At 37.6% G+C, this 22,304-nt stretch overlaps 1 protein-coding gene across 7 annotated transcripts in view; it reads left to right on the top strand.

Annotated features, from left to right (window-relative positions):
- CADPS (calcium dependent secretion activator) overlaps positions 1–22,304 on the top strand; it is a 447,229-nt gene that overhangs the window by 367,816 nt on the left and 57,109 nt on the right. For 5 of the 7 annotated variants that reach the window (XM_033925901.1, XM_033925899.1, XM_033925900.1 and 2 more), the window contains one exon: positions 6,102–6,209. The exons of 1 other annotated variant lie outside the window; for it this stretch is intronic. In XM_033925901.1, coding sequence (XP_033781792.1) covers positions 6,102–6,209 — 108 coding nt within the window. Of the gene's footprint in view, positions 1–6,101; positions 6,210–9,297; positions 9,364–22,304 lie in introns of those variants that run through there. One more of the 7 variants, XM_033925905.1, reaches the window with a different exon arrangement.

Here is a 22,304-nt window from a genome sequence, read left to right as displayed (position 1 = left end):
ATTGTTACTTATATCCCACAAATGTCAACTGGGAATCACTGCGGCTTACATAAGATTAACAAGATGTTTTTTTAGCACTTTCCTAAACTGAAGATAGGAGGAGGTCTGACGTTAAGTAATTCCAAATTCTGGGGCCTTGAAACTCGAAGGTGGATTCGAAGAGTGACTTCTTCCGATGCATGGGTCGTCAATTAAACAGCTTTGTGGACTGTTGCTACATATGGGTGAAATTGGGCAGAGATTTTAACTTGGTCCTACTTGGTCTGCACCCTTTGGCATGGTCCTTCGACAGAGCCCACCGACGGTGCAAGCCCTCTTGACGCGCAGCCCTTTAATCAGGCCCGGGAGCCTCAGTGGGGCCTCAGTTCAGCTGAGAATCCTCATGTCCCAAAATTGCTAGGATACCAGCATTTGCTGTCTAAATTTACTTGGCTCTTTAAAGAATCTCTTCCAACGTAGTCAGTTTCTAAATGCTCAGCACGGTTAAATGATTCACATAGGCCAAATAGGCTTAAGACCAAACTGGTTGCAGATGCACAAATAACACTACAAGTTTCAAGTTTCTTTATTTTTGATACACTGTTTATCAAATAGGTATCTAAACGGTTTACAATAAAATAGAGATTAAAAAAAGAAATAAAATAAAAGATATAACTTATCTAGAGTTAAAAATAAATAAAAAGGGAGTTTGAACAGACCAATGCACATGAAAGGAAAGGAGGAAGGTGAGGGTTAAGTTAGTAAATACATCGAGATAGAAATAAAAACAAAAGGGAGGAGAGATAAGGGAGGGAAAATACATTATGGTAGGGCTCGCTTCAAAAGAAATGTTTTTGTTATTTCAAGATACTTCAAAATGACAGGAAATGTTTGGGAAAGACCTTCGTAAGGGGTGTGGTAAGGCTACTTTTTTTTCGTAGTTTAGTAAAAAAGGACTCCTTAATTTCCTTTTTTTTTTTTTTGTAGGTTTGGTTTCTAGGGATGTACATATGTCAAAATCATTTGGTTCACTTGGTTTGTTTGCCTAATTTTTCAGAAGGGATTTTGTCTCAGATACTGATTTTCATGTAAATTTTTAACACACATTACATATATACATGAATGTCAATAATACATACAAATTCCAAGAGGCATAGTTTCAGCATAGCCTGGATGAATCAAAAATCTATATATGTATTTCCTATTTCATAATGGAAATGCAAATGCAGGATCTAAGGGTAGCCCGCATAATCCACAGCAGTACAACAGTGATGATACCCAAAAACCAGTATGCAGATGGAAAGTTTCCTCAAAGTCTTTTATTAGCAGCAGCTTAAGAGCACAATCATAAAAAGGACTCAACACAGGCCATGTTTCGGAGTCACATATAAAAATCCACATGTGCATGATACTGTATATCTCGCAGATGCACAAGATTATATAGTGCTCTCGAGGGGCAAAAACAGTGCTGTCCCACTAAATAGTTGGGGACCTGTTAAAAGCAGTTATAGCATTCAAATATGAATCCAGCAGCATTTCTCCTCCACAGTGTGGTTTGAAGAATTGGAGGAAACTTTCTGGATGCCCGTTGGTGTTTAGATATCACCGCTGTTGTGATCTGACCTGTAGAGATCGTTCTCTCTTTTTTTCATTATTCTTATTCCCTTAATTCTCTGTTATTTATTTCCCCCTCTGTGACCTCTTTATTTAATTAACAGCATTCATATAGATTTGCAAAATGGCTGACCTGCACATGTAAGGCATTAAGGGGTCCTTTTACTAAGGCGCGCTAGTCGTTCTAGCACACGCTAAATATTTGTGCGTGCTAAATGCTAACACGCCCATTATATCTTATAGACACATTAGCATTTAGTGTGTGATTAAACAGTTAGTGCACCTTAGTAAAAGGACCCCTAAATATCAGTTTTACATATTTAAGCATCAGCAGTTACTGGTGTAAGTTGCCAAATTTCCAGTGCTGATTTTTTTTTCCACTAAGAAGGAAAAAGGAACCAAATCTCCAAAAACGCAACAAAAGAAACACAAAAAAAAAATGGAGTCACATCTACACTCCAACCGGGGAAATAAAGAAAACTCGAAGTCTTGACTATTCCTTGGAAGGAGTTTTTTATTTATGTAAATTGATCTGATCCGAGCTTGCATCAGGGGTCAAGAAGTCAAGAACTATTTAAAAAAGTGTGTATATACATATATAATTATATATATATATATATATACACATATATATATGTATATATACATATAATTATATATATATATATCATATAATTATATATATATGTATATATACATATATATATAATTATATGATATATATATATAATTCTATACATATAATTCTATAATTCTAATATATATATAATTCTATATATATAATTCTATATATATATAATTCTATGTATATATATATATTATATATATATATGTGTGTGTGTATGTATATATAAAAAAGTGTGTATATACATATATGATTATATATGTATATACACACTTTTTTAAATACGGTAGTTCTTGACTTCTTGATCCCTGATGCAGGCTCGGTAGAGCTGAAACATGGGCCATCTTGGATCAGATCAAATTGTGTAAATAAAGACTCCAGGGTCAATGCAATTTGCATAAATAAAATATATATATATAATTAAAAAACAGCAAAAATTTAAATAGTGAATATGATAACATGAAAACATCTAGGACTCCTTTTACTAAGGTGCACTAGTGTTTTTAGTGCACGCACAAGATTACCGCGTGCTAGCCGAAAAATTACCGCCTGCTTAAAAGGAGGCGGTAGTGGCTAGCGCGGGTGGCATTTTAGCGCACGCTAAAACCGCTACCGCACCTTTGTAAAAGGAGCCCCTAGTTTCATATAACATTCAATTAGAAATTTGAACTATGTAAATAATACAAATAATGGAAATATACAGAAAACATACATTTTGTAGCGTTCATCATATAAATGAATAAATAGAATATTAAAAACTGAAATATGCTGGAATGATAAATTCAAATAATTTAGAAATAATGATAGTGAATTGAAAATAAAATTAAACGTTCAAAAGGTGTGCAATAGAATAATGAAAGTTTATGATTAAATGTCTACCAATAAAATTAATTCTTGTAAATGTAAAAGTTTGAAATCAAAACGGTGTGCAATATATGAATAGAAGATTGATACCGTATGAAGTCTGTAACATAAAAATGAATGTAGCTGGAAAACAAATTCTATGAAAAGGACTCCTGACTGTGAAAAAAAGGGAAACAGGAAAAGGAGTGAGTACTTTTGAGATACAAATTACAGCCTAAAATAAGGTGAATAAACTATTGTGCTTTATAGAAATGAATTATGATGCCCCATTGTTCTGATGCAGTGGGATTGATGTGGTACGGTAAGTTCCTTGAACTGCCATGTTTAAAAGTATATAGTTGAGATGACAACCCCATAAATTGTGACAGTGGGAAAAACATAAATGAAACATATAACCAGTATATTCTTTGGCTAAAATGATTTCTTGACCCCTGATGCAGGTTTGATAGAGTCAAAACATGGACCATGTCGGGTCAGATCAAATTGAATAATAAAAGACTCCTAGGTCAATTCAATCGTTTTTATTGAAAATTGCAAACAAAGGTCCCTCGCAGAACAAGAACAGCACAGCACAAATGCAATCAAACAATAAGATTTTGAGTTTAATTTATTTCTCCAGTTGCAATATAATTGTGGCTCCGCTTTTTTTGTATTTGGCAGATTTTTTTTTTTTTTTCCCCTATATATTTGTAAAATGACTGCTCCCCCTGCATAGGCCAACAAATATACCTGCACTCCTGTAGGTATCATAGAAGAGGCTCTATTCTGGTGAACCTGTTCTAAAAAATACCACTGGAATGTAATATAAAGGACATTTCTGTGCAGTGTTGGGAGCAGATTTGGAATTCCATCCACAAATCATTAAGATCAACTGCAATTAAACAATCCATTTTGTTTGTGCTTCACAAAGCCATATAAATGATCTAAAACCAAAAGAGATATATCAAATAAATGTTGCTCATGTTTAAAGGAGGTTGGCACTTAAACCCATTCACTGTATTACTGTGATAATATATGTGGTTACTGGATAAAGGTTTGGGACACTATTTCTAACTTGCTGAGAATTAAAGAACCACTTTTCACATTGTCAAAAGTGACTCGAACAAGAGGTCATGGACTAAAACTGAGGGGCGGCAGACTCAGGACTAATGTCAGGAAGTTCTGTTTCACACAGCGAGTGGAGGACGCTTGGAATGCCCCCCCCCCTCCCCCGGAGGAGGTTGTGACAGAGACCACCATTCTGGGATTCAAGGGCAAGTTGGATGAACACCTTCTTGCAAATCACGTTGAGGGATATGGGTGATCAGGGTGTCCATTTGGGAACACCTAGCTTGGCCTCCGCGTGTGCGGGTCGCCGGACAGGATGGACCTTGGGTCTGATCCGGTGAAGGCATTTCTTATGTTCTTATGTAAATATCATTGTATTGGGCCATTTTGAGCTTCAGCAGCCAAATCTGACGATCACTCTAAATTATTAAGAATCTTGCTTAATTTGGCTATTAAAATCATCTTTAAACATTGGAAGGATGTATCAAGGGTAGAATATATGACCTGGTGGAATACTGTTTCTATAACTGCTAAATTTGAACGTGTTGCTGCAGAAAGATTAATGCGTTAAATAAATTTAATAAACTATGGGAGCCATTGGAATATTACAGTCATGCGCCTGTTAAACATGATGATTTGATTGAATGAGGTGTACATCCACACTGTCTTGTATTTATGATCACATTAATGAGTAATTGTTAATTGTTGTTATTGTTTCTTCTTTTTCGCTTTTATATATACATATGACTCATGTTGTATTATATTGCATTTTGTGCAAATACCAATAAAAATTATTGAAATATAAAATACCACTGGAATTGAGCCTGTCCACAGGGGCCATGGCTGCCTCCAAAATTTTCAGTCGCCGATTGTTGCCCACCCTCCATCCTGTCTCCTGGTGTTATGTTAAATTTTTGGGCCGCCACCGCGCAGCATCAAAGAGCAGTCCTGCCCTGGAACCCTTCATTCTACTGCTCATGGACACTGCGTGGTGGCTGCCCGAATATTTATATAACATAAGAATAGCCTTACTGGGTCCATCAAGCCCAGTAGCCCGTTCTTACGGTGGCCAATCCAGGTCACTAGTACCTGGCCAAAACCCAAAGAGTTGCAACATTCTGTGCTACCAGTCCAGGGCAAGCAGCGGCTTCCCCCATGTCTTAATAACAGACGATGGACTTTTCCTCCAGGAATTTGTCCAAACCTTTCTTAAAACTAGCTACATTATCTGCTTTTACCACAACCTCTGGTAATGCGTTCCAGAGCTTAACTATTCTCCGAGTGAAAAAATATTTCCTCCTATTGGTTTTAAAAGTATTTCCCTGCAGTTTCATCGAGTGCCCCCTAGTCTTTGTAATTTTTGACGGAGTGAAAAATCGATCCACTTTTATCCATTCTACTCCACTCAAGATTTTGTAAGACTTCAATCCTATCTCCCCTCAGCCTTCTCTTTTCCAAGCTGAAGAGCCCTAACCTTTTTAGTCTTTCCTCCTATGAGAGGAGTTCCATTCCCTTTATCATCTTGGTTGCCGGGAGGAGGTGGGTGGGGGATTCAGGAGCCGCCGAGAGGCCGTGCGCTAGGACAGAGCTCCTGGGCCCCCCAAAATGAAGCAGTGCTCCGCTGCCTATGGTCTCAATTATGATCTCTATGTAAAATGGGGGTTTACATCAATTAAATATGTACTAAAAATTTTAAGGCACACTAACAAATGAGCACTCCTGGTAGTTCCTGCCTTTGTATGGGAAAACGATAAGCTTCTGGTCCTATATAACACGATAAGCTGGTCACAGATTTGCTCCCTCCCCCCCACCGCACTGTTGCTTTTCTGAATGCTATTGGGTAAAAACAAGACTGGATAAGCCCATATGATGTAGAGTGGGTTATCTTATTTCTGGTGTAAACACAAAAATTTAAAAAAAGGCGTTTCTTAGAAAGTTGTAATATAAATATTGTTTTTCTTTTTCTTTACAGAAACCAGGGATGGATGTCGCTGATGCCTATGTGACATTTATTCGCCACTCTCAGGATATCCTGCGTGACAAGGTCAATGAGGAGATATATATAGAAAGGTTATTTGACGTAAGTAGATGCCTCCTCCTCCTCCTTGGAAGCCAAGGTGGAGACTCTCCAAAATGTGACAAAATAAACGGCAGTGGGATAAGTCACATTTTGAGAAAATGATTCTATATTGTAAATTTCCTCCCATTCCCTCTAAGTTTCTTATCTGTTGTCTATCTGCTCCAGCCTGTACTTTGGTCCACTATGTCCTGGTCTTTATTTATGTGAAGTCAAGGAGAACAGGATAATTTAAGTCAGCATTCATTGCTTTAAGTGTGACAACAAATCTTTCTGTAAATTAAAATTTTAGAAATTCTTATAATTCAAATCTGATTACATTTTTTTTCTTTTACGTTACTTATAAAGTATTTTTTAAAAAAAGAATCGATATTCCTTTTTTAATCTCTTTTATTTTGTCTCCAGCAGCTTCTTGCTGCTTGATATGGGGATTTTTTTAATGTTGTGAGCCATCGTTTGTAAGTTACACGGAAGGATGGGAACTTTCACAAACTGAACCACGGCCTTTGTAGCAATAATCCTTACGCAACTTGCACAGACCTTGACTTCTTTTGGTATCTAATGCAAGAGTACTTCTGTGCTGGCAAATAAGCGTTGTCACGTTAGCCAGGTTCCCTTCCTCCCTGGGGAGATGAGGATGTTGGCACCGTAGAGTCCATAACGCCAGCTGGCCGGAGAATCAGAATTAAAAGCCCAAGACTTGAACCAGCATTGACTGAGCCATTAGTTTTGAAGTTGGCTCTTATCTATTTTAATTTTTCTGATTATTCCATAATTTAAAAAAAAAAAAAAATCAGGTTATATAATATCTTATACAGAAAACAAAATAGCAAGCTAAATAGTTGCATTATTATTTTCCAAAAATAAATGATTAGAGCTCTTGAAAACAAATTACAAATGTTTTTGATTTTGGTTTACAGTTCTTGATGGCTACTAGTGGCTTCAGTGCCTACTAGCTGATGGATATTAATTTGCTTTTACCATTAGTAGGAATGCATGTTAAATACATATAATCCGTCTATATGTTCCTGTTGCTTTCATTGTGTGATGCTCTTTCTGTCCTTGTGCCTGCTGTTAGTATGTACAGTAAAGGTCTTAATGTTTACTGCAAGCACTTAATAATCCTGTTTTAATTGGTAAGATCCTTGTTCAGTAGTTACTTTGATAACCCATATGGAGCATCTGACATTCAGACATCTTTCCTCTCATTTCAAGATGCTGGCTTGCGAACCTTAAGTGTTCAAAACCTTGCTTTTTCTTGTTGTTTTTACTTGCTCATTTGCTTCCATGCTGTGTTAAGATACCTGATTTCCAACTCAGCTCCTTCTACATGTCATCCCCCCCTATTCTTTTCCTTGCATCCCCTTTCCCTTCAAACCCTCTTCTTCCTTGAGAACTCTTCCCCGCCCCCATCCCGACACTCTTTTTCTCACCGATGTCCTTCGGATTAAAATGGAACTTATCTCTCATGTCAAATATTTTATCACATTATATCAAGCGGCATGAATTGGAGTCAAATAATCTTCCTGTGTACATCTACTAGCATGACCCATATCCACTGGGAATGTCTCATACATGCATAAAGCAAACCAATAGCTTTCTTAAAGCTGTATGCATGCATGCCTTTCAGAGAGTCTTAAGCATAACCTGAGAAGATTCCCCCATCCAGTAGGCATTGAAAAAAGAGACAGCCATTTACTGTTGCCATTGATTTGCCGAATCTTTGACTATCAATTCACTTCGGTCTCGATTCAATTTTAAAACAGCAGTACATCTCCAAAACTGTGGGTTGTTCTTTTCAATGCCTAAGCTGCCTTTTCTTTTCTCAGTTCCTTAGAAATTTATGTTAATAGTTCCACATTGCCCTGTGCTGTTATCCTTAAACATCCTCTTACTTGATACCGAGACTGCTTGAAAATCATTCCTTTTCAATTTGGAACCAGAAAACATTTTCTGTTCTTTAAATGTGCAAGAATTTTATTTGAGGATTGAGCCTGTTTAAGGCTACAGCACAAAATGATCTTTTTTTTTTCCTCATATACATGTGTCATAAATGTTCTTTTTAACCTAATCTATTCAACAGATAAAGATCAGGGTACATTATGAAGCAAAATAGATTTGCAAAAAATCTCTCTGCTTGGAATAGTTCATATAAAGAAATGTAAAACTGAATGACATTTCTGAGCAAGCAATTAAAAACCAATTTACTTCTTGTTTTGACATTTCAGCAATGTGTGTTTTCTCAACAAGCAATGGCACTGGATTACACAGATTTTTAAACTTTAAAATTTGGCAATCCTAGCGATGCCTAAATTTTTTTTTAAAAATGCTTGTGGTGGTTTAAGTATCTCTTTACTATACTTCCAAAAGAAATGCCATTTTTGTCCAAAATTAGACTCACCTTTAAGAATACTGATCCCATTTGATTCAGCACCAGAAAGATATTCATCTTATTACTGCTTTGCTGCACACATCAGAAAATATTAGAAAGAAATATTTCATATGGTAATAACTGGTTTTCTGCTGATCGCTGTTTAGAGCATATTTTTAAATTCTCCTAATTCTTCAGTAATTTTGCAGCTAGGTATTTCTCCTTAAAAGCTAAATATGAAGTTTTGAAGTATAATTTTAAAAAGCAGGCATGGCTCAGCCCAAGGAGCCCCATGTGTGGTGCACTGTCATCAATTTATTTACAGCTTTGGACATCTCCTTCCTGCTTGCTGCCTTCAGGCCTGGTAGTGACAGAAGAAGCAGGAGGTTGCATGAGCAAGACAGCCCAGGATGCTGAGTGACAGCAGCTCAAAACTATGGGGGCACTTTACCTCACTTTGAAAGCTTTTCCAAAATTATACTTTAAAACAGTGGTTCCCAACCCTGTCCTGGGGGACCCCTAGCCAGTCGGGTTTTCAGGATATCCTTAATGAAAATGCAAGAGAGAGATTTGCATCCCTGTCACTTTTCCATTATATGCAAATCTCTCTTATGCATATTCATTAGGGATATCTTGAAAACCCAACTGGCTTGGGGTCCCCCAGAACAGCGTTGGGAACCACTGCTTTAAAAACTTCATTTTTTTTTTTTTACTTTGCAGGAACTACACCCAGCTGAAATTAACTGAAGATCCAGGAGGATTCAAAATGCATGCTTTAAAAGAAAGGTAACGTGTTTATATGTGTGTGTATATATTATCACAAGATAAAACACTTTCAAACAGAGATTTCCAAACTTGTACTGGGAATCCCACAGCCAAGTCTTTAAGATATCCACAGTAAGATGCAGGAGTTTGATCTGCATGCACTACCCCCATTCTATGCAAATTGATCTCATGCATATTTATTATCAATATCCTGAAAACCTGGAGGGGCTGTAGGATCCCCAGGACAGGTTTGAGAAGCCCTGTTTTAAAAAGTTTATTGTGAGATATATGCACTGGGACAGAGTTTCTGACAGACATCGATTTCTGCTTGCTTGTCCCCAGCGCTATTTCTAGCAGTCACTCGACCAGACTTTGCTTCTAATAAATAATTTCCCAATTGTTTGTTATGAACACTGAAACTGTTTCAGTTGAACCATTTTTGAAATACTGTAGTATCACAGATTGAAAAGACTAGATGACTTTCAACCTCCTTTGTACCTTTATCTGAAAGCAGTTATTTAAAAGTACCAAGTAATATACAGTAAAACCTTGGATTGCAAGTAAGTTGGTTTGCAAGTGTTTTGCAAGACAAGCAAAACATTTTATTAAATTTTAACTTGATATACAAGCAGGGTCTTGCAATACAAGTACATACAGTATACAGACATCACATCATCACAACTGAGCCGATGATTCTTCTCTTTCTCTCTCTCCTCTCTCTTTCTCCCTCTCCTCTCTCTCTCCCCCTTTCTCCTCTCCTCTCTCTCTCCCTCTCAGCCTCTCTTCTCCTCTCTCTCTGTTTCTGCCTCTCTTTCTCCTCTCTCTCCCCCCTCTCCCTCTCCCTCCCCCTCTCCTCTATCCCCCTCTCTCCTCTATCCCCCTCTCTCCTCTCTATCTCTTCTCTCTCTCCTCTCTGACACTGCAGAAGTGTAGCGACTGTTCTAAACAAGCAAAGTCTTGCAATACGAATACATACAGTATTTTGTATTAAAGTTTTTGGGTTGTGGAGTTTCCATTATTTCTTATAATTTGCTTTGATATACTAGTGTTTTGGATTGCATGCATGTTTTCGGAACGAATTATGCTCGCAAACCAAGGTTTAACTGTATTGTAAATAGGAACAGGGTGGCATTTGAGTATTTCCCTACTGCCCCCTACCTTTTTTATTTTTTTGTGTCGCACGGGATCTGTTTGCCAACTTTGACAAAGGCTAAAACAATCCTAGGTTTTAGATAGTTATAAACCTAGCAAGAATACAATTCATAACAGAGGAGTGCCCTTAAAACCTGTAAAAAGGAAAACAAAACACATGGGGGTCTTTTACTAAGGCGTGCTAGCCGATTTGGCACCCGCTAAATGCTAACATGTCCATAGAATACAATGGGCGTGTTAGCATTTAGCACTCGCTAAATCAGCTAGCTTGCCTTAATAAAAGGCCACCATAGTGACTTTGTACCGGTTTTACAAATCACTGCAGCATTTCCAAAATGTCTCCTTTTGCAGTTCCAATGTTTTCCTGGCTCCTGTATGTTGTTGGTTACATTCACCCATCTCCTCCATCCCCCAACCCCTTGGGTTCCTCCCACGAACCACTTTGCATTTCCATTTTATTTATCCCCTTTATTTTCCAATTTTAGAAAAGGCTGGATATTAGTTGTGTCTTGTTCCTGAGAATATTTGAGGTAATATATTATCATTGGAAAATGTTCATTTTTTTTTTTTTTTTACCATCTTCTGATCTTGAAAATTCTGATCTTGAAAATTCTATCACTGTATTTAGCCTCATATAATTATGCTACCTCTTATTGCTGGTGCTTAGAGATTATTTTGTGCCTGGCACTTTAATCTTCTCATGTTATAAATTAGATCCCTCTGAACAATCATATATTTTAAAATCTATATAGTTCAAATCATTAAACGGTAGGTGACTGATAAAGACATAGGCATGGTAGTTACAAGTACATATATAAGCTTATAGCAGTGTAATGGATTTTTGTTTGTTTGATGATTCAATTTGAGGCTTGTTTATGGTCAGTTCTGTCCTCTGAGAATCTGAGTAGAACAGCTATAGTCAGGCCCAGAAGAGCAATGTGGGAAGAATTTAAACACCGCTTCTGTATTTCATCTCTGTAATTACGTCCTTACTTCCATGTGTATCCGATTTTTAAAAAAAAATGACATGTAGCCAAACTGCTTAGGATAAATGCCACTCTGGTACCTTAAGTAAACATTCATGAGTTTGTTTTCTGAGCGCAGAAGAGAAGACTCAAATGTACCTTTAACACTGGCAATTTAGCAGCATTCAACTAGTGGGGGGGGGGGGTGCTGGAGGGAAGAAAACACCACCCGAGAGCCAGCACTTCCAGATAGCAACCTGGAAAATTATTACCTCAGCACACCATATGTCCATGCAAAAAAAAAAAAAAAAAATCAACAAGCTTCTAGCTAAAGCTCAAATATATTTATTTGCAAGAGCAAGGTCTTGTTATTGCTTGATATCTTGTTCGACATTTAGTCAGACACGCTTCTTTCTTATTTTCTTGTATCCTCGGGGTAGTGTCTCCAAATGAGTTTGTTTTGTGCATACCATGACAGGAATGAACCCCACTGGTAAGCCAGGCTGTGCCGTTGGTGATCTCAGTCTTTCAGACTGATTGCCTCAGCTCTTCTTAATAATATTAATACCTCTATGAGAGTGTACTCTCCTCTCTGGTTATACATGAAGAATTATCACGCAGGGCCGGCTTATGCTTCCTTAGTTTTCATGCCTGTGCTCCATATCACAGGTAACATAACATAAAACTCACTTGTATACCGCAAAACCGTTAAGTTCTATGTGGTTCATGGAAAAACAAAAATGTATGCAAAATGAATACAATTAGAAGAATTTTCCTAATTTCCAAAGGATTTGATAAAAAAAGGTATGGTGATAGGTGTCAGAGGACATAATTAAATGATTCAAGTCCTTATCCCATGATGCTGCTTGAAAGGACAAAAGGCGCTGATGGAATCTTTTAAATTTACAACCCTCGGCAAAGCAATGTAGCACAAGCTGAACGAAGCTCCCTTTACAAGTATCATCAGTTCTGCTCTTTGGTATAGCCAGCATTGATCATTGCCGGCCACATCTTTAGGCATTGCATCGTCAAATAATCTAATAATTTTGCCCTAATTGAAACTGTGTCTCTATTGACCACACTGAGGTATGCATCATTCTTTGTAGCCAAAACGTCTATCTAATTTAAGCCTGAAATATGTTCGTTTCATCTGTAAAACCTGATCTATTTGGACATTATTAAGTATGAGTGGTTTGTAGCTCTGGCTATAGGGCTTTCTCAAATTTCTACCTTTTGTTTGTAACAAAAATATTTTAAAAACAATTGCATTCTGCCCATATCCTTGGTGAAACACCAGTAAGTGTAGCTTAGCAGCAAATGTAGAATATTTATGGCTGCATTTTGACTGGCATTTGCAGGGGATTCTCTATCAGGATCTTATAGTCTTTATAAAGTACAATTTACTACTAAATGATATTGACTTACTGAGGATATTATAGCATACCATAATGTCTGCAGTGATTATATTGGCGTACAGTTAACAGAATCCCTTTGAAGGAGGGGAGAGAGTTTGGATTAGTATTTTAATTGTAATGGGATAAAAATTGGTAAGCGCTAAGCCAGTTCAAGAATGTAACCCAGTTTACTGACACCAAAGTGATGCTTGCAGACTGGGAATCAAATGGAAGCGAAGCCTTCTAACCCTGGTATTCAGAAACTAAATCTGTAATTTAGGAAAGTTTGTAGGGACAGCTAGTAAATGTTCTGGCTGGTGTTTTTATCATCAGATACCAGCAATTAAATTAAGAACCAAAAAAATATATAAATCTTTTATTTTTGGAGGATTTTCCCAAAACTGTTCTTGGTGTGCTTTTTTTTTTTTTTTTTTTTTTTTGTAAAAAAAAGGATAGCATGACAGAAACCATTTGCAATCTGAAATCTTTATAGTGCATAGATCAATGTAATTGCAAATTACAATAGGCTGAAGATTTTAATAAATATTAACAGCCTAGTCACTTATCATTCTCCCTGGAAGAAGAGTGCTGATTAAAAAGCATAACCTCCGGATACTTCTGGGCTGGGTGGTTTGGAGGTGCCAGCTTTCTTTGGGGGGGGGGGGTTTCCCCCATTTTTCTTGGTTAGTTGGTTCTTTGCTGCTCTGTTGTTGTTTTTTGGGGGAAGGATATTGGGGCTCCCCTCTCTTTTTTTACTTGGTGGGTTGAGGTCTCTCAGGAACCAGGGCCTTGACCGATTCTCAGTCTAGTCTGGCTAGTTGATGACAGGAAGGGGGGAGTCCAGTAATTTCCGTTTGGGAGAGGGGGAGGTTGTGTAAAATGATGATGGTATACCCGGTTATTGCCTTTTCAGGTCCTGTTACTATTATTGACCTGTAATGTTTGTTTGTCATCAATAAAAATTGTTTCAACCAAAAAAAAAAGCATAACCCGCTTTTCACTAGAAGCAAAAAAAACATTGCTGTGAGATTAATTCATTCATTCATTCATTCATTCATTTTCTATACCGTTGTCCCCAAAGAGCTCAGAACGGGTTACAGGTTAAACATACATATTATATAGTTGATAGGTTACAATTTGACATAATTACAGAACAAGTTTACAATATAAGGTTGTCTAGTGCAAACAAATTTAGAGTTTCTAGGTTACAATTACAGTGTATGTTTGTTTTTCAGTACAATTTTTAATCCTGTGATACTTTATGGAAATTGCGCACTATTAGATCCTATTTCGAAGCTGCTGCTTTCAAAATTCTAGTCCACTCATTGCTTTTGAGTCTATTGGATTACTGCAACTTTGTTTACTTGATGAGTACTAAGAAAAATATGGCCAGATTGACATTGGTTCAGAACACAGCAGTGAGATTGATTTATGGTCTGAAGAAATACAACCACTTGACACCCTATTACCGTACGTTGCATTGGCTTTCTGTTGAGGCCTGGATGATCTTTAAGTTGGGATGCTTATGTTATAAAGCTGCCTTCAGAGTTGCTCCACTGTATTTTGCCGACAGGTTCCTCATAGTGTCCCATAAGAATAGTAGAAAAACACATGCTCTTTTTACGTTTCTGTCAGCTAGGGGCTGCAAAAGTAAGAAATATCACGCGCACACTCTCATATCAAGCAGCTCACTATGATAAAGACGTTCGACCATTGTTACTTAGATTCTGCTCTTACGAACATTTTAGAAAACTGCTGAAAACATTTCTTTTTTCAAAATTTCTGACAAATTAGATCCCTTTGCATTCTTCACAACGTAATCTTTTGTTAACTGCATTGAATTTATGGCTATGCAGTCTAGAAATCTATTACGTTACGTTATAGACGTTATGTTATGTTTATGTAATACATTTCTTTGGAATCCTTTGATCATGGGCAGGTAATGGCCGTTTTTTCCTTTTTTCTGGGTATAGGAGCCTGCTAAAATATGACAGTCTAAGGGACATATATCTAGTGTAGCTATCATTGGTATTAGTAATCTGGAATATGTCCCAATTTTTATCTATGATGATCCTCATATTTATAGGACTATAGCTATTAAAAAAACTTTAAAAAAAATATATTTTGGGGGGAAATTCTATAAAAGGAATAGGTGCCTAAATAAATAGGTACCTAAAGTTAGGCGCCTTAACTTACCCCCCCCCCTTTTACTAAGCTGCAGAAGTTTCTACTACATTCCAAAGCACTAAATGCTCTGATGCTCATAGGAATTCTATGAGCGTTGGACCAGTGTCAGAGCATTTAGCACTCCAGGCTGTGATATTGCAGCTTAGTAAAAGGGGGAGGTGGGGAGGGAGTTAATAAATTGGCTTCAATAATGAGCTTTAACAAGCTCATAATTGAAAAACAATAAAATTTAATTGGGAGCTAGGCACCTATCTTGTTAGATGCAATTCTACAAAAGATAGGCGCCTATCATATGGCGCCTAGTGGCAACTAACACCAAAGTAGGCATGTTTAGGGGCGGAGAAAGACTTAGGCACCGCTAAGTGCGATTCTGTACCAGATACCCAAGTATGATTGCCATGCATTAGGCACTGAACTTTAGGCTCCTAATTTTTTTAGGTGACCATTACGGAATCTGGGCCTTTGTGCCTAAACAGCATAGGAGATTTTGAACTCAATTGAAGATAAAGAAAGACGCTTCAACCTTTTCAGGATAGTGATCTACTAAAAGTAGAAATGGCTCTTAACCTCCCCCCCCCCCATCCCCACTCCCACCACACATTGATGATTAATTCAGTAGCTCATGTACATAAAATTGTTTCTCTGTTATGAAAGATCCAATAATTAGGAAAATCTCCAAAGGTCACTAGACCTAAACAAAACTAAATTGTTTTTCTTGTACTTGATGAAACACAGCTGAGTAATAGATCAGGATTAAAACAGATTTGCTTAGCAAAAAGCTTGTCTGCTTAAAATCTAACAAGTCTTTTTGATTGGTGATTTAAAAAAGCATCTCTAAGCAATTAAATCCACTGCAGTGTTAATACTCCCCTCCCCATGCCAGGTCTGAAGAAAAGCTCTCTTCAAGACCACCTTTGAGTTCCAAGGACCCAAAGTCTGGAACGCACTCCCAAGCAGCTTATGACAATTTACCACATACTTCCAATTCAGAAAGGCACTGAAAACACATCTATTCTCCTCACTGAACTGACCTGTGACAATGTATCCATGTACATGTACAGATATCCCTCTGTATCATTTCTAATATTATGTAAGCCGTAATGATTCCTAGTCGACACTTGCGGGATACAAAAATCAGTATGATATGGTATGGTTAAATTTATAGTTTTCTTATAGGACCATTGTCAGCATGAACCAGATAAAGAGAATATTTGACGGGGGATGATATATGGTTTAAATAGGTCAATTGTATACAAAATCTGCCTTCTGGAGCTTAATGTGTCATTTGTCTTGTCCTTTAAGACTCAGATTAAGAAGGTAATTTCTGGTGTGTTTTTATTTTATTTACTTAAAAATTTATATACCATATATTAACTATACGGTTTACAAAGATTACAATCGTAACAGGTTAAATACCACATACAGACACAATTGCAAACAACTCTCATAAAAAAAGAAAAAACAACAACACAGGAATGCGCTAACAAACAATTGAGTTTTTAGCATTTTCTTAAAATTCATCCTCCCAGTACAGTATCGCAAATTTCCAGGCAACGCATTCCAAAGCTTGGCACCTGCCACAGACAGCATCGCTGCACCAATCCTAACATGAGAGATTGACATCTTGCCCTCTAAACTCAGTCTCATACTATTTTCTGATCTCAAACACCTTCTAGGCCGATAAATTTAATTGTTTTTTTAAAAAAAAACCCTGTAAGACAACCGGAGAAACATGATACAAAATCTGACGTAAAGTTGAAAGAATCTTAAAGTGAACTCTTTTGCTGCATGGATAACCAATGCAATTAGTTCAGCACTGGGGTTATGTGAATCATTCTTGGGACCCCGGTAATCAATCTTGCCGCAGAGTTAACATCTGCAGTGTCCTCATCTTCACTTTAGCAACTCCCAAGTAGAGTGCATTGCAATAATCCACCCTACTGAGGATCAGTGCTTGCACTACACTACAGAAGTCGAATGCTGGTAACATAGGTTTAAATCTGTATAACAGTTGCAATTGCATATATCTTACCCGAATTGTTTTCAATATTTGTTTTTCCATAGTTAAACAACTATCCAAGCAAATTCCTAATACAGTCATCTCCTTTTATCTTTTCTTATAATCTTTTCCCTTTAGACACCTGCAGTCATTTTAAAAAGCCCCTCGCCTTTCTAAACTGAGTTCATCTTAACTTCTACACTTTTAATCATTTATCTTTTAAATACTGTTTAGGGCATTGTCTTAAATTCTCCTAACAGGATTTAAAAAAAAATACCTGTCGTATGGTAGAAAGATGACTTGCTCTTACATTCGTGAGGTGTATGTCATCTGCCTGCGAACATCATACAACATCTCCAGCTACTACATTTGAGGAAGGATCTCATCAAGATGGGAAAGAGCCTTAAGGCCTGACTGGCTGGGTTTCTTCTGGTCCAGATTCACCATGTACAGTAGACCTCTAAAATATAAGATTACTGCTCTGTCTTTGTAAGGAAAATGTGATTAGTGGGTTGCCTCATTCCTCCACAGATCCTAAAAAGAAGTGTAGATCATCCTTGGTGAGGCCCCCATTACATGATGCAGTGGTCAGCAAGAACCAGTGTTCATATTTCATGTTTAATCAACTCAATTAACTGCCTTTTTCAAGAAAACATACAACAAAGCAATCAGCAATTATAAAAATAATTCAAAGAATAACAAAAAGGAAAGTAGAACATAGTAAATACCCAACATATATTTGATATATAGAAAAAATAATTATGGAACAAAAAACATCATATCGAATCTCAACAGGAGGCCACATTGTCAACTGAGAAAGATAAGAAGAAAAGACGTGATGAAATAGCCATGTCTTCAGCACAGCTTTAAACATAACAGAACAAGATTCTCATCTAATATCTGTTGGAAGACTATTCTAAGGCAAAAGAGATAATAGAAATGAATTAGAAAGAGTAAAATCATGTCCAGCTGTAGCTGGTGCAGGGACAAAGCACATAATTGCACTGAATGCATAGAAACATAGGAGTTTGAGTGGCACAAGATAGGCCGGAGCACCTATATAAAAGGCTCAATATGGAAGCAATACAATTTTATACTGAATTACAAAATTTGCAGGAAACCAGTAGCATTCAACTAATAATAATTTAATAGAATCATATTTGCATGCCACTAGGAATAATAACCACAAAGTTTTGTGTAGTTACAGTAATCTGATTTAAGGGACGGGAACGCCTAAGATATTAAAGCTCTTTTCTCTCCAAGATGGATTTAATGACCTGTGCTGCCTAAGGATCTACCAGTTGGACCTCTTCTTTACCTGAAAATGGAGGGATGTCTTCTGTGAAAGCACTAATAGCATGAAAGGCAAGCTTTCCTCAGTTGATGCTAAAGGGAATTCATCATTCAACATTACAAGTGTGAGATCTCTCAGCACAGAGGGAAAAAGCAAGCACAGAGAATTGCAGTGATCTCAGCTCAGACTTTCAGCACCATGTTGCCAAAAGCAGTAACTACAGCATTGTATTTATAGTGCAGAAAACCCACTTCACAGAAACGGTAGTGGATGTGTGGAATGACCTACCAGCAGAAGCAGTAGAGATGAGGGCTGTATCTGAACGTAAGAACCTAGGTGACAAGCATCATGGATTTCTAATGAAGAGGAAAGGATTGTAGATCTTAGTGGTTAGTATAGATGTGCAGATTTGATAGGCTAAATGGTCTTTATCTGCTATCATTTTCTATACTGTATTTCTATACACAGAAATGGTGGGAACATGCTCAGAGTGGCATAATGAAGCCTAAGGTTGCCAGTAGTACTGTGATGCAAGCATCCCTAAAATGCAAAACAGCAATCATTCAAAGCATATTCCTTCGAAATAGATTGCCCCGAGGGCACTGCAGCTGCACAAAACAAGGGGGTCTATGCCATTGTTTTAGTACCAGGAACAAAAGACTTGTCACTGTCAGTTTATCACACACAGGTTCTAGAATCCAAGAGAGCTGTGCCTTCCTTTAGGATGTATCCATGAGCTTATAAGACGCTATTTCAGGGATATACCAATCAGAAAATCAGTTTATCAGTACCCTGAACCAACCTTATCAGTTCTTCATTGTGATTCACCACAAACTGTACCTGCTCAGAAGACTGAGGATCCTCTAAATCCCGTGTAGTCCTTACTTTCACTAAGTCAATTGAATGCTGAAAAACATACAGTAGATCCCCAGAAATTCATTACTTTTATTGTGTCATAAAGGTATCACCATTTCCAGTCTCATTCTCTGGTGAATCCTGCAGGGAGCTAGATATTCCCCTTGTTCTAATACCTAAGTGGAAGCTTTGACTAGTCTGCCGTCAAATCCTTTTCCTCCACCAGCTAGAAGTACTTCTGTATAAGAGGATGTAACATCGAATGTTTGTCCACAAAATAGTGAAAAGGTTTATTTCAACATACAAGAAGAAGAACCCAGACCTGTTATTTTTGGGATCTTGAAGAACATAGAAGCCCCAAAGGAGGTGATGTCCTTATTGATGGAACAATATGCCAAAAATGTGGCCGTCTCCAGTTTTGATACTACCTGCAGTTCAAAAGCTACACATTAAATCTAAGGTTCAACAACACCTAGTTTTAATATGGTACAAATGCTCTTCCATAATGAAAAACAGAACTAAATACTGCAAATACCTAGCAGTGCACGGTAGTATTAATAGTCCAGAAAGTTGAAAGGACTATGGCCTCAGAATCGGAGCCCACGCATAACAGTCACAGACTGGAAGTGATCCGGGCGGTCAGTTGAGGGCGTGATACCAAACGCCCTTATTTGCATGAGGGCGCTTCATGAATCAGCCCCCCGGCCATGGATCAGATCAGATCCGATCCATGGCCTTAGTGAATCTAGCCCTAAGTGTCTTTGCAGGAAGAGCAGTGGATTTCTGTCCCTGGAGGAGATTGTTCCATTAATCAATCTGAGAAGCCAAGCTGATTACATTCTAGCTTGATCTGCATCCTACTTAATAGTCTAGAGGAATGATTAGGGGGGGAGGGGAAGGTGGTATACAGCAAAATGCAGAATGGGCAGCCAACAATTTCTGTGGTTCTCCTTGATTTTAACAGAAAGGTAACATGTCAGATTGTAACTAGTGTGATTCTATTTCTTTTTGCATGATATGGAAGATAACTTTGTGTACCATATCTTATGAGTTTATCTTGTTGGGCAAACTGGTCTCTTTACACCAAACCGTTCTTTACGCAATTCTACTCTATTTATCTTCCCCCTCCCCCTCCCCCAGCTCGAGGTTGTACTCAAGAGATTCCAGCAGCTTCTGCTTGCTTATCAGACAGCGAGCTGGGATAGGGAGTTACGCTCTTTATTCACAAAGGGGGGTCTTTTACTAAGGCGCACTAGCCGATTTAGCGTGCACTAAATCGGCTAGCGTGCCTTAGTAAGAGACCCCCAAAGTCTTGTTCCTACTTACATTTTAAAAAACTACTGACATCAATATTATTTACAACATTTCTAAAGCACTAATACGATTTTATGACAAGTTATGTAGATCACTGGAAATGTCCAGTTTTTATCTTTTAGTGAACCGCATCGATGCGTAAGGTTTTGCGGTCTAGAAATGTAAATGTAATGTAATGTCATCTAATACCTTAATATGTACAGGACATCTAGCTGATGTTTAAATCTATGCATGTATAAAACAACTAATATTTTGACAAGGACTTAGCAAACACAGAGCTGTCACTAAAATATGTCAGTGCTATCATACACCTTCTCGCTTACTATAATCATACAGAACTAGTTTAGTGGACTTCAGTGGCTAATTTTGGGTTAAATGCATCATGACACTGAAAATTACTTAGCCAGGCCTCTTCATCAGTCAAAAAAAGCCTTTCTTTTAAAACACTGTTTTTACTATGCTGTGGTAGTGTGTCCCGGAGCGCCAAATGCTCCAACGCTGTTCCAATGCTCATAGAATTCCTATGAGCATCGGATAATTTAGTGCTCTGGGCCATGGTAGAAACCTCTACCACGGCTTAGTAAAAGAGGGCCTTAGTCATTCATAAAATAAACAGCTAATTGATTAAATTCACTCATCTTAATTCTGATGCTTATGAAGCGTCCGTTGTTGTAGAAGGGAAGCTTCCAACATGACATCATGTTTCGCCGGAGGGCTGTATCAAGGCTTGTTCCCTTAGAATGCGCAAAGGTCATCTTCTCGTCCTTCTCAAATATATGCAACACCACCACAGTATCATCTCCATCTGTACTGTATTTGGCAGGATTCATTTAAGCTTTATGTAACTATTGCAGCTTTCAAAAAGGAAGCAGTCAGATCAAGTATTCAACCATCATGGGTCCACGTTTCTTTTTAGATACCAGCTAAGTGACTGAAAAATATCAGATAATTAATCAGTGCTACTATCTGTGCTACTATCTGGTGCTGAATACCTGGATAATGTAGTCAACACTGGAACTTATCCAGTTAGTGAGGTGGTTTTGGTCCATTCTCTAGATACCTGATCCAGTTAAGTTATCCGAATAGCAGACTGAGGGGGAATTCGTCAACCTGAGTTACTGTTTACCACAAAACAGGTTATTATAGTACAGGGTCCCATATTAGATAACCTTGATAGGCGGTATATAAAATCCTAATAAACTTGAAACTAAACTTGAAACAAAAAGACCCTTTGCTAAAATAATCTGACTTGAGGTAAAATAACCTGACTTAATAGTAGCCCATGTTGATAACTTCCCTGTGGAATATCCCTTCTATCCATTTATGTTCCAAGACTGATCACATGATCCAAATATTCAGCACTAGGTAGTACATTGAATAGGTTCATATTTTTTGACCACCTCAGCCAGTGTTTATAAAAATACATGGTGACCACGGCAGTTTAATTCTTCATATAGCAAACTTAAATAATTATTAAAATTGTTATAAAGTGTCCAACGACAGGCACAACACCAGAAATATTACAGATCAAAAAACAAGGTAGACAAAAAGTCCACATGACAGCAATCTACATGTGGAGGACCATTTTCGACAGGATGCCTAAGTCCGACTTTGGATGTTTCCCGCAAATGTCCAAAGTCAGAGGCAGAGAAATGGCCATTTTTGAAACGGCAACACTGCAAGACTGTGTGTCTCAAACTTTTTTAACTCAAAATATGGCTCATTAGTCGACAAACAAACACGCATTTCATCATCCACCATCTGCAGTCGTTCTCTTTTTTTAAAAAAAAATGTAATTTCTG

Source organism: Geotrypetes seraphini, chromosome 17 (assembly GCF_902459505.1).
Source record: "Geotrypetes seraphini chromosome 17, aGeoSer1.1, whole genome shotgun sequence".
Taxonomy (NCBI): domain Eukaryota; kingdom Metazoa; phylum Chordata; class Amphibia; order Gymnophiona; family Dermophiidae; genus Geotrypetes; species Geotrypetes seraphini.
The sequence above is the reverse complement of the archived record's forward strand: the minus strand, read 5'-3'. Positions and strand labels throughout refer to the sequence as shown.